This window comes from Pyrus communis, chromosome 8 (assembly GCF_041283825.1).
Source record: "Pyrus communis isolate YQ-2024b chromosome 8, ASM4128382v1, whole genome shotgun sequence".
NCBI classification, from domain to species: domain Eukaryota; kingdom Viridiplantae; phylum Streptophyta; class Magnoliopsida; order Rosales; family Rosaceae; genus Pyrus; species Pyrus communis.
This window is the reverse complement of record NC_142572.1, coordinates 17,243,310-17,256,886: the sequence shown is the minus strand read 5'-3', so window position 1 is coordinate 17,256,886 and position 13,577 is coordinate 17,243,310. Positions and strand designations below refer to the sequence as shown.

The window sequence follows — 13,577 nt, the reverse complement described above, 5'->3', positions numbered from 1 at the left end:
CAGATTACATGTTATTGATTTGATTTATACCTGAGCACTTGTATTTCATTATGAGGTTTCGACATGGCATATCTTGAGCATGATTGGCATACCCTTAAGCATGTTTGGCACATCTATATACATACGTATATATGTTATTTTTCTGGGAAGTATACAGGTTTTACGGCGAGGGGTTAGAAAGTATTTTACTAATGGTTTTAGAAAAGATTTGTTTTTGCCCACTCACGCTTTTGTTTTGCGCCCTTCCAGGTTCTAGTTGCTTAGCAGGTTCGGTGGTTTCCCAGAGGGTTCTTCCGGCTTTTCTGACAGACACTCACCAGCGTAGGGTCACCTTCGGGTGTACTTATGTCGCAACTTTTCTTTTGGACTGCTGTAGTCTTGCTCTGAATTTGTATCTCACTTACGCTAGCACTTGTTTTAGTACTTTGCATGCTAGTTTTAAATTATTTGTACTTCTTACATTACTATCTTATTAGCTTCCGCACGTGCACATGGTTACGTCACCTTCGTGTGACGGCCAGCACGCCCTGATCTCGGTCGGGGTGTGTCAACTCGTTTGACCCCAAAAAATAAAAAATAAATAAATAAATAAACCAACAACAACAACAAAACCCCCCACCCACCCCAACCCTTTCGAATCCTGAATAATACTTGGTTGCTCAAAAGATGAGTATGAATTTTAACTAAAAATTGTTCGTTGCCAATTCATTGAATTTTATGTTTATGATCTAAACCGTTCATCGTATAAACCACCATATAAAGATAGTCTCTACAAAAAATAAATTAAAACTAAGGTCATTTAGTCATCGAATTATATAAAAATGATAGAATTAGTAAAAGTATTACTAACCATCTATGTATTCGCTATAATAGATTGACTAAACGACTTTAATTTTAATTGATTTTTTTGTAGAGATGATCTTTACAGAGTGATTTATAATATGAACCGTTCTGAGCATAAATACAAAACTTTGTGATTCGAACACGAAATTTTTTAATAGAATTTCATATTCATCCTTAAGTAACTAAAGCATTGTTCTTGAATCCTCCTTCCCAACACCTAGCAATTTATTTCAATATCTTTATTAGGAAACTGCCCTCTATGACCATTCCTCTCGCTATGAACCCAATACTTAATTCATTGGGCTTAAGTGTTAGGCTCAATTCCATTTAAAGGCTCTACGACTTTAAGGTTTGGTAATGCATAACTTCCAACAAGAAGTAGGTACTAATTTTTCTTTACAACTGCCAACTCCAACTGCTCGCTTTATCACTCATTTACTTAATTGCATCCAACACATTTTGCAAATGCTAAAAATACTATTTGAACCAACTATAAAATCAGACGCATATTACCTTGCTGATCACCAACAGAAATACATTACGTACCTACATATATAGCAGAATGACGAGAGTGCTAGCAATATACATTACTCTCGCATTTAGCCTCTTTTTCTATGGCACCGAGTGCAACATCTCATTCGCCACAAATGGAGCTACAAGCAACTCATACAACAAATTCATAAAAGCACTGCGAGCCCAACTCACAAATGGAGCGACCAGAATATATGATATACCTGTCCTGAACCCATCTGTGCCGGACTCACAACGCTTCCTCTTGGTTGATCTCTCTAACAATGGCAACAACACCATAACCGTGGCAATTGACGTGGTGAATGTTTCTGTTGTGGCTTATCGCACACGTGCAGCTAGATCTTACTTTCTTGCTGACGCTCCTGATGAAGCTTTGGACATTTTATTCAACGATACCAGAGGGTTTTTTCTTCCATTCACAAGCAACTACATTGATCTTGAGAAAGCCGCAGAGAAATCCAGGGACAAAATCCCATTGGGACTCACTCCACTACATAACGCCATCACCAGCTTGTGGAATCATGAGTCGGAAGAGGCTGCAGCGTCGCTACTTGTGATCATTCAAACAGTCTTTGAAGCAGCAAGGTTCAGGGTCATTGAGCAGCGAGTTCGCAACAGTATAAGCTCCAAAGCTAACTTCATACCAGACCATGCAATGCTGAGCTTGGAGAACAATTGGTTGGCTATCTCTTGGGAGACACAACATGCACTTAACGGAGTCTTCAGTAAGTCCATTCAACTTCGCTCTACCAACAACAATCTTTTCCTTGTAGACAGTGTTAGTTCAAGCATCATGGCCGGTGTCGCATTCTTATTCTACAACTGCCATGCTGTGACCTTTCCCAACATAATCAAAATGCCTGTTAACGTTGTGATGGGCAAGGAAATTGACAATGAAATATGTGCGGTACAAAACCGCACAACACGCATAAGCGGTCTAGAAGGATTGTGCATTGACGTGAAGAATGGTCTCGACAGCGATGGGAATCTAGTCCAAATTTGGCCATGTGGGCAACAGCGCAATCAGAAGTGGACATTCCAACCAGATGAGACGATCCGGTCAATGGAAAAATGCATGACTGCATATAGTACTTCTAGCCCTAAAAATTATGTCATGATATACAACTGTACTACGGCTGTTCCGGAAGCGACTAAGTGGGCATTATCTACCGATGGCACAATCACACATCGTCGCTCCGGACTTGTTCTCACTGCCCACGAAGCTACGCAGGGTACCACCCTAACTATAGCTACCAATAGCCATTCTCCTAGGCAAGGTTGGAGAGTGGGAGATGATGTGGAGCCCACAGTGACTTCCATTATTGGGTATAATGACATGTGCCTTACTGCCAACGACGATAAGAGTCGAGTATGGATGGAGTATTGTGTGCCCAGCAAGAATCAACAACAATGGGCACTCTATAGTGAAGGCACTATCCGAGTAAATAGCGATCGCACCCTATGTGTCACATCCAATGGTCACAACTCATCAAATGTAATCATCATATTGAAATGTGAATTAAGAAGGGGCGACCAGCGTTGGGTGTTCAAGACAGACGGTTCCATTTTAAACCCTAATGCTGAATTGGTTATGGATGTGAAAAACAGCGATGTGTATCTGCGAGAGATCATTTTGTATCCATACTATGGGACACCCAACCAGCAATGGCTGCCGTTCTTCTAATTAAGCGGCCGGCTAGAATGACTACACTAAATATGTTCAGATGAACCCTAAATAAGTTTGGATGTTCTTCATCACACTATTTTGTCTTGTATCCACACATGAGTGTGTATTACTAAAATATTCAAATGAGACATTTCTGGGTTTTTCATCACACTACTTTGTCTTTGTATCTCTTTCTTCAATTGTATTCGTCGGTATATCCAATTAATTAAGTTTGTTTTTTATTTAATTATGATTCTTAAATTTCAAATTTTAGGGATTTTAATTTGATTGATTGACATTCTAGGTTGGTTTTAGATGAGAAAAATTAGTATAATTTTAATACTTAATTTCATATTGTGTCACATTCCGGCTCAGGGTCCACCACATCCTGGGTCCGCTCCACCACCGTAGCACGATATTGTCCGCTTTGGGCCACAACCACGCCCTCACGGTTTTGTTTATGGGAACTCACACGAGAACTTCCCAGTGGGTGAGATTGACCTCTCGCGCTACTCGCTTAACTTCGGAGTTCTGATGAACCCGAAACCAGTGAACTCCCAAAAGGCCTCGTGCTAGGTAGAGATGAGAATATACATATAAGGATCACTCCCCTGGGCGATGTGGGATCTTACAATCCACCCCCCTTAGGGGCCCGACGTCCTCGTCGGCACACCACGGCCAAGGTTAGGCTCTGATACCAAATTGACACATCCCGGCTTGGGGCCCCATCATATCCCGGGCTCGACTCCACCGTAGCATGATATTGTCCTCTTTGGGCCCCATCCACGCCTTCACGGTTTTGTTTCTGGGAGCTCGCACAAGAACTTCCCGGTGGGTCATCCATCATGGGAATGCTCTCGCGCACTACTCGCTTAACTTCGGAGTTCCCATGGAACCCGAAGCCAGTGAGGTCCCAAAAGGCCTCGTGCTAGGTAGAGATAAGAATATACATATAAGGTTTACAGGATCCTCACCCCTAGGCAATGTGGGATGTAACAATCCATCCCCCCTTAGGGGCCCAACGTTCTCGTCAGCACACTTCCTGCCAGGGATTAGCTCTGATACCAAATTGTAATATCCCGGCTCAGGGTCCACCACATCCCGGGCCCACTCCACCACTGTAGCACGATATTGTCCACTTTGGGCCCCGACCACGCCCTCACGGTTTTGTTTCTGGGAACTCACATGAGAACTTCCCAGTGGGTCATCCATCATGGGATTGCTCTCGCGCGCTACTCGCTTAACTTCGGAGTTTCGATGAACCCGAAGCCAGTGAGCTCCCAAAAGGCCTCGTGCTAGGTAGAGATGAGAATATACATATAAGGATCACTCCCCTGGGCGATGTGGGATCTTACATATTGAGACAACACTTTCTAAACATTTCATAGAGAGATAAAAATTAATACATTTGGAAAATGATATCATTTGGTTTTTATCTTTGTAGTGTAAATTGCGAAAATACTTTTTATCTTTGATAATTTTTCGCACTTCTCTCTCCTGCTCACTTCTTATTTTTTTAATGAAAATGTGATAATAGATTAGGCGAGCTGAGCTACGCATAGGACTTGGTTGTCAGACTACAATAGTCGAAACCTTATCCTCTAAACCACACAATGTGGAAATAAAGAAACCAGACCCCAGGATTAGCCGTCAACTACAAGTAGGCTACTTTCTTCATGCTCAAAGTGATTAGAAAGGGCTAACTCCTTAATAGAACGACCCCTTATGTGAAGTCTAGTTATATTGTTTGGCTTCCCTTGTCAAATGTACATCAACTTCATTATAATATCATTTGCATAAGTTGATTGGATCTCGGTGCCACAAAGTGAAGAGCTTAGGAGGAGCTGCCACTTCATGAAGACCGAAGGAGTTCACCTCGTGAAAGGCAAGGTTGCACAAAGGTACAAGCTGCTCTGTATATTAGGATCTAGGAATTGAGCTTGTGTGGTTACTTTGTAAGAATCTTAATTTCGCTAATGGATTGAACTCAGTGGAGAGTCCCCAGTTTTTTAACCCAGAGGTGGGTTTTTCCGGCCAAAAACATCTCATGCATTTTATCGTTTTTCTAGTTTACTTATCTCACACTTTGTTTGTGTTGTATATTCATTATTATTTGCAAAGAGCTAAGTCCATGCAACTAAGATTGTCAGACTTAAAAATATGCACTAAAATGGATCTTAGTTAACCAGGAATGTTTTAGTAAACTGAGCTTAAACTTGACTACTACTGTCATGAGTAAACTAACATATCTGATCTTAGTTGATGAGTGTTGCTGACTAGGGGTGGGTTCGGTTCTGTTCGGTTCGGTTTTTGGCCAATATCGAAAACCAAACTGAAATTACTGTTTGGTTTGATGTTTCTTAGGTTTTTTTCGGTTTTGGGTTTTTTCAATTCGGTTTCAATCTGGTTCGGTTTTTCCCATGATTTTTTTTTTTTTTTTTTAAATCTGGAGTTAGCCAAAGAAGACCCCAGAAGAGCGAAGGAGGAATTGTTGCCATCTTGGTCTGTCAGAGAGCGAAATCCCAATAAGGAACCGAGCTTGCTCTTCATTCTTCATCGATTTCAATTGGTTTTCTTTTCTCACAGACAAATCATCAAACAATAATTATAAAGCAAATCTGAAGGAAATCTGCTACCAACAAATCATCAAACAATAATTATAAAGAAATATGTTCTTGCTTTGTTCCCGAGATCCCTCTTTTGCATTGGGAATAAAGATGGTGGATTGGGGCCAGCTTCCTCTCCTTGCTGCCAAATTGAAAGATTATAATATGCAAAACCCCAACAAAATAATTAAAAGAAAAACTCATTTTAATTAAGCAAAATCACAATATAAATCATATTCGTTTTGATTCAAAAATTACCTGTGAAAGATATGAAAATCCGGATTAGAATCTTCCAATTTAGATGGGTTCCGATTCGAAGGGGGCGAGGGAAAATCATGGTTTGGAAGAAGGAATATGCGAGGAGGACATGAGAAGATTGGAGAAAAAGTGATTTGGAAGAACAGAGGAAGGAGAGAGAGACTAAGGAACAAAGGAAGTATAGACGAAGAAAGTAGCGAAGGGGGAGAGAGAGAGTGTAGAAGAAAAGTGAAAACTAAAATGGAAGTCGGCTAGGGTTTGTAAACTTTAGAAATTTCATAAAGCATAAAGATTAGAATACCTATAAATAACTTAGTTGTACAATTATAGCAACACAAAGCTAACAACAAGTTGGTTTGAAGCAATTATCCGAACCTAGAGGGAAGAGGTTTGAATCCTCAAGCCACTAGGTTTTGAGGTATTTGTATATGATTTTCATATATCGGTTCAGTGCGGTCCGGTTTCTGGACCTTAAAAACCGAAACCGAACCAACCATATTCGGTTTGGTTTTTGATCCGATTTTTTTCGTTTTTCGGTTTTTCCAACCCACTTCTATTGCTGACTAGTCAGACAAACATATATATAGATTTTAAATTGCAAGTTATTCCACCTGGTACCAATTTCATCCCCACCCCGATCCCCTATCTCCCTTCATTTTCCCCATTTCATATGGTAAACAAACAACCAATATCTACATAGCATAAAAACGATAAAGTAATTTAATTTCACCAAAAGCAAACAATTGAGTTTTTCAATTCAGGAAAATTAAACAATTGGGTATCAAAATTTAAAAATAAAAAATGAGTGATAAAGCACCTGGGTAAAGGAGAGAGCGTGATGAGCATTGAGAACAACATAGAGTTTGTTATCTTTTAATGAATGACTTTCACTTGTCATCAAAGCGAACTTTGGAACTTTGAGAATTAACTCTCCTTCTCTAAGATGATGAGCAACACCCATATTACCTTTCATTAAAATCCAAATTAAGATGAATTCCAAATTAAACAAATCTTCAACCACAAGATCTTGGTCTTGCTTTTCTCCCTCAAAATTCCACTGTTATATTTCACTATGTTAACGAAAAACATCTATCGAAAATTTATTTAATGAGAAAACCACAATTTGAATTTGTAAATGAGAGTGAGACAGTCTCACTTGCACATGGTGGTTTTCTGCTGTTTATCCAAAAACATACTCGTTGAAATCTAAAAAGCTCGGTTTTTTTCCTGATTTCCTTCAAAACGAACCAGAAAGCAACATGAATGGCCAATTCGTCAAAATTCGACCAAAAACTTGCTGGACAATTCAAAAATTTTGAGATTTCACATTCTACTTGCTTTTGTATCATCTTATTCATAATTTCCAAATTTGCGATTAGATTGGGAACAACATATTACCAGGTGATGCATCTTAGCCCTTGGATGATATCGGACGGCTAGAAAAACTTTGGCACAATGCCGATCTGCACCAAAGAAAAATTGTTATCTTCTGACAAAATGTTTAGCAAAAGATTTTCAAAGAACTTTTAGCTGTGACCTAAAAATGCATTTGGAAACTGAATAAAAACTTCAGTTTACTTTTAATAAAAACACTTATAAACAGAAATTCACAAAAGACTAAATATTCTTCCGTGTTCCAGTATAAATTTCTAGTTAATTTGGTTTTAAGCGATATCGAAGGAGGCGTGACAATTGGAGTCACATATGGCGTTGAGATAGTGCTGCATTAGCTGAGCGAATATGTTTTTGTTTGAAGTTCCCATAAAATTGGGACAAATTTCTCTTCTCCCCATTACAAATGATAGAGAAATTTTTAGTTATGACGGGAATACGAATAATATATCACGTGTTATTATATAAGTGATAAATTTTTTTAATTTTTAAGTTATTAACCTTTTAACACACATATCCCACCTTTTAACACTTAAAAATCTTTTCAAATGATGCTCGAAAGTCAAACACATTGGGGATTGTGTAATCTAAAAGTCAAATCAACTGTGACCTCTGTGCATGTCTACTTTGTTTTCCCTTTCAAGTTCTAAAGAGCTTTCCCTTCTTCTCTTCCCCAATTTCTGTTTACCCATGTGGAAATTATTGAAATTTGCTATTGTGTTTTCTTTATATACTTTGAACGAGTCACTTTTACAACTAACATGTGTTTTTTATAATGTTAGAGACATATCAGATATTTTAAGAAGGATTTTACTAAATTGTAGTTGAAACGAGATACATTTTGACACCCGTATCAACAATCATATCATCATATAAAAAAAACATAAATTGACATATTGATAGTTGATATAGTGTCTGTAGAGCAAAAAATAATCCTTATTAAATTGACGAAGTCTACAAGATTTTCGCGTGCAATCCAACATTTCGGGAGGCTTGAGCAGCTTACTAAAACATCGTCAAGCTCCCTTAGCCAATCGAATGCAGTCACATGTCAGGGCAAAGCCCTACACATGTGGCCGACCCTAGCTCTATAAGTACCCCATCTTTACCAATTTATAGTAAACTTTTGCTACACACTTAAGCCCTAAACTCTATAGAGAAACTGATTTAGGCATCGGAGATCTATTGACCAAACCCTCCAATCTCGTTGGGCACGTGAGGCTTCGCCCTTGATTAAAAGTGTTATTTGTTTTATATGTACAATTTTATCAAAACTGAAGACGGCGAAAATTTGTTGTGTCAATATGACAATCAATATAGATCTCGGTTCAGCTATAGTTGAATAAACAAAACAGGGGTTGTTTGGTAAATGCATTCATTATTGATCAAGTTTAGTTAGGAGTCCAGTCTATGAGTTGTGCAAGTTAAAAGCTGACAAATTGGTACCATAAATTAATCTGGATTCATTCACTTTGTATTGGGAGGAAGTTGCGTTTGTTAATTAGCCCTCACAAGTCAATTTTGGTGATTGCTTCTGACCCAAAATTTTGCAAGTGGACTCTGTGGAATGCCGATTCATCTCTAATCTTTTTGTTTTTTTTATTTTGATATTTTTCAGATATGTCAATTCCCCATCGACCACAAAAGCACTGGCATGCTCTCTCTCCTTAGTCAAATTATTTGGTTTAAACTTTAATGCCATTGCTTCGGTTTTTACAAATGTGCAATCTGTGTGTCCTTTTCGTGTCACATTTCATCATCTTGTCTTGAGGAAATTGAATTGTATCAGAAACTCATTTCCTTGCTATGTGGCAATCTTGCTCCCTCGGCTGAAAAGCACTTATTCAAAAAGTACTTATTAAAACAGCTCCCACCAGTTGGCCTCTCTTTCATGTGTTCATATACAAAAATTAGGGAAAAAGATATACAGAGCTTTCTTCCATGTGTAATATCATTATCCCACATTCGATTCCCACTTTAGCCCATATGCCCACACAAGCTGATGAAATTGTGTTATTTGCAAACCCTAGTAGGGATCATGGGTTTTGTTCCCTAGGCATAAATTTGATTTCCTAACTATACCGTTAATCAAATGTGAGTTAAGCCAATTAGTTAGCATAGTGTGCTCGTTCCTTTACACTCAAGTTCATCTCCTTTCCATAATTTAGAATAATATATAATACAAAACAAAAATACATCTTCGAGGAAATTAAGCCATCTCCAACCGAGAGTTGGCCAAAGGGCTCGTTTTAGCCCTCTGGCCCTCCAAGATATTAATATTTTAATGAACAGTACAGGGCCATATTTGCCTCCGTCTCCAATCGAGGGCCAAAGGACCATAGGGCTCGTTTTAGCCCTGTCACAAAAAACCGTCTTCAACCAAGGGTCATAGGGCCAAACATAATTTATTATTTAAAAACTACAACTTAAATTCAAATCCAATAGCTAAGTGATGTCAGCTAGCCGTTGAATTTTTTTTCGTTTAATTTTGTTTCATGTTACTTAATTTAATTTAATGTTGTATAATAGCTTAGGAAGTTATAGGAAAAAAAATATAATTTAAAAAAAATATATGAAACAAATTTTGTGGAATAGAAGTTATAGGAAAAAAAAATAGAATTTAAAATAAAATGAAACAAATTTGTGAAATAGAAGTTATAGGAAAAAATGGAATTTAAAAAAAATATATGAAACAAATTTTGTAAAATAAAAGTTATAGAAAAAAAAATTTAAAAATATATATGAAAAATAGAAGTTATAGGAAAAATTTTGTAAATAAAAAATAATAATAAAATTGTAAAAAAAATCAAAAAATCAAAAATCAAATGCAATGGCTAGCCGATGTCAGCTAGCTGTTGTATTTGAATTTTAGCTTAAGCATTCTTGTCGATTATAACCGACATGAATACATTTATATTAAATAATATAAATGTATTCGATTATAACCGACATAATTAATGTTTTTTCTGGCTAGCCCTTTGGCCCTTTCAGATTCCGTGGGGCCCTCTTAGATTCCACGAGCCCTCTGGCCTAGCCCTCGGTTGGAGACGGTTTTCGGGCTATTTTTGACCCTCTGTACCCTTCGGTTGGATATGGTCTTAGTATAACCCTTGGTTTTACATCAACCAAGTCATTCATAATGCACGTCTCACAAAACTATTAAACCCCCTTATAATTTAGTCCTACCAGCAAAAGAGTTGTCTGAATAAGACTTGATACAGCAGCCCTACTAAAGTTTATCTAGTACTCCACGTACCTCTCAAGAAACTGAAGCAAGAAAGATTTAAGTGATTAATTGCAAATTTTAATTCCTATACATGCATACTTGCCAACAATCACCACAACTTGAATCTCACAGCATCACTCCACTAACTTGAAGCAAATTTTGTTTATTGCAAGTGTGAAATTGCACAAGTCATTAAGGTTTGTACTTGAATTTTGATGCATAATTGAAGCCTAATCATATTATTATAGACTATTCAAAAATATTCTTCTGGACTAAGCCAAATCCCCTTGGCGTGTACCCAAGCTAGGGTTTTTAGCCTTTTCCAAGTTTTCTCCCATCTCAAAAGCACCAAAATTTTCTAATATTCTCCTTGGCGGAGGAATCGTCAATCTTATCCCATTAGTAAATTAAGATATATATTATTAATAATTAATGATGGGTTTGGTTACATAAGCGAGTTCAAATGGGCGAGCTATTGCTTTTGTATATCATGAATACAGACACGTGAGCGTTACTATTCTACTTAAAATTTGATATACGAATCTATTTTTTATTAATACATCAATTATGTCATTCATTTTAATCATAACACGTGAAATGACACATCACGTGACTTGTGTTTTCGATGCTCATAAAAAATTACCAATAGAAACGACATGGAGGTGGAGCTTTAGCTTGTTTTCGTGGCCTCAAATTAAAATACAAAAACTGTATGAGCAAGATAAAAAGCAAAGCCGAAGCCGAAGCAACCACCTTTGAAGGGGCAAGAGTGAAGAGGAGACTAGAAAAACAAAAGAACAAATAGAACCAAAACAAACGTAAGAAAAGAAAGGAGAAGAGGCCCACGATTGAGATATGAACGGTAGGCGAGAAGGATTTATAAAAGAACAAGTTAGGGGAAGAAAGAGAGAACCTTGCTTGGACACTTAATTGGGACATTTATTGGTCTTTGTTTTCACACCTCTTTCTTCAGCTAAGTTTTAAAATGCACATACATCAATATAAACACTCCTATTTTTTAATGAGTCGAAAACACAGATTGATATATCAAGTATCATATATAAGTAGTTAGAGTACTTGTATTATGATATTTGATGTATCGAAACGTGTTCTCGGCACACTAAAAAATCACCCCTCCTAATGTCTCTTAAAGATAAAAGGCAATAAAAAAGATAAATTAATATGGACTAATAAAACTGATTACAAATTTTTAATCAAAAAGGATAAAAATCTGAGATCACTAAAGACGCATTAGCCATTGGGGTCATATATATAACACGATTTAATGTTTATCTAGTTCTATTTTTTATTTTAAAAAATTAAAAAAGATAATTGATTCTACATGTACCTATTTTACCAAATAACTCAGGTGTTGTATAATAGACTTGAAAATTGAGTTATAATTACAATTTTATAGGAATCAAACTCATAAAATTGACCAGAAATTATGAGGAAACGCAAATAGACAGGTCTCACAATTAATAGATTAGGCTCAAATTTATCAACTCACGCCACTTTTACAATAATTTTATAGGGATCAAACTCAAGGTGCCACAAATTCGAGATGCTTAATTTCTATATATAAGAATCAAACTAACTTTTGTCATTGTGGAAGACCTTCAGATTAGTTTGAGACTACTCATGGAAAGGTTAAAAATGTTTTTTTGACAACTGAAAGCGTTTATACATTAGACAAAAACTTAAAATCGTTTATGGGCTGTAGAAATTTTAATAAAAAGTTATTGAATTTTTAATAAAAATTTAACAAAAAAGAAATATCTACATAAGCAGTTTAAACCAGCACTTCCTGTCTTGACATTGATCAAGCACCAAATCAGCTATCTACCCATTTGATTTGACCCTAAAATTGAACCGACAGAATAATTAGATGACCCATAACATATGGTAAAACTCAATTTGGGTGCACTATTATTGCCTCTTACCCAAAACACTGATTTTTGTTTTTCCTTTTTTGAGTTTTTTTTTTTTTTTTTTTCCCACCAACTGTGAGAGATGAGAAACAGATTGTCTCCAAATAGTCGGTCAAAATTTATAATGCAAAAGCACCAAAAGCCATATCTTTAGGAAGGTGAGCAAAATCTAAACAAATCAAACAAACATATGAGACCCCACTGTATCGTAGCATGTTGCATGTCACGTGTACTCACATGAATTCTCTATTATTATTATTATTATTATTATTTTTAATTAGTAAAATTACAAATAAAGAGCTTTTTCTTCAATTTATTGCATCTCGAGTTCAAATCATTCTCGTATCTCTTCTTTGAACCCTTGTGGGGGTGGTGTGGGGTGTCATAACTCACAACCGGAGCTGAAAGTTTCACAGAGTCAGAAAGGGCTCCTCAAGAAAATGTAAAGGCAGAGAGAGGAGGACATAAAATGTGATAATATTGATAGGAGAGGAGGCAACAGCCAACAGGTGCTTGGCGTGAAAGAGCCACTTGTAGGGCTTGCAATTGGGAGCCATTTCCTCCTCTCTTTTTATTTTCTTTATTTTCTTCTGAGTGAGATTACATATTTACTTAAAGTAAAAATACGATTTGAATGGTTCAAATTATTAACTTTTTTATTGTATTTTCTTTACACAAATAATATTGAAAATAGAGAACTCGAACTTGAGATGTTAGTGTAATAAAGAATGTTCTTAATTAACCGAGTTACAACTTACAACTTTGCTGATTTACTTTTCTTATGTTTACAACACACTAAGATTACAATTACTCTGATTCTTGAGTTATGCGTTTATTAACACGTATAAAATTAAAAAAAATATATGTATCTTCTAATTACAATCCATAATGCAATACTTGAAAATGTTATACACGGTTTACTTAATATGAATAGGTATCACTCTGATTCATGGCTTACCCTTTGCATTTAGAAAGAAAGAATGAAACTACCGGATCTCTACCTACACAAGCAAATTGTTGATAAAAACTCTAAAATGGCGTTTTCTTTTGGCCCAATTTTTTTTCTCTTTTTATCATATAAAAAAGACAATCAAATTTTAGGATACCAAACATTCTCTACAATT

General features: G+C 36.5%; 1 protein-coding gene across 1 annotated transcript; it reads left to right on the top strand.

Moving 5' to 3' along the window:
* The first annotated feature begins 1,364 nt into the window (after positions 1-1,364).
* LOC137717238 (ribosome-inactivating protein SNAIf-like) lies at positions 1,365-3,209 on the top strand. Its single transcript, XM_068456536.2, has one exon. The coding sequence runs from the start codon at positions 1,406-1,408 to the stop codon at positions 3,056-3,058; it is 1,653 nt and encodes a 550-aa protein (XP_068312637.2). The 5' UTR covers positions 1,365-1,405; the 3' UTR covers positions 3,059-3,209.
* Positions 3,210-13,577: the final 10,368 nt, after the last annotated feature.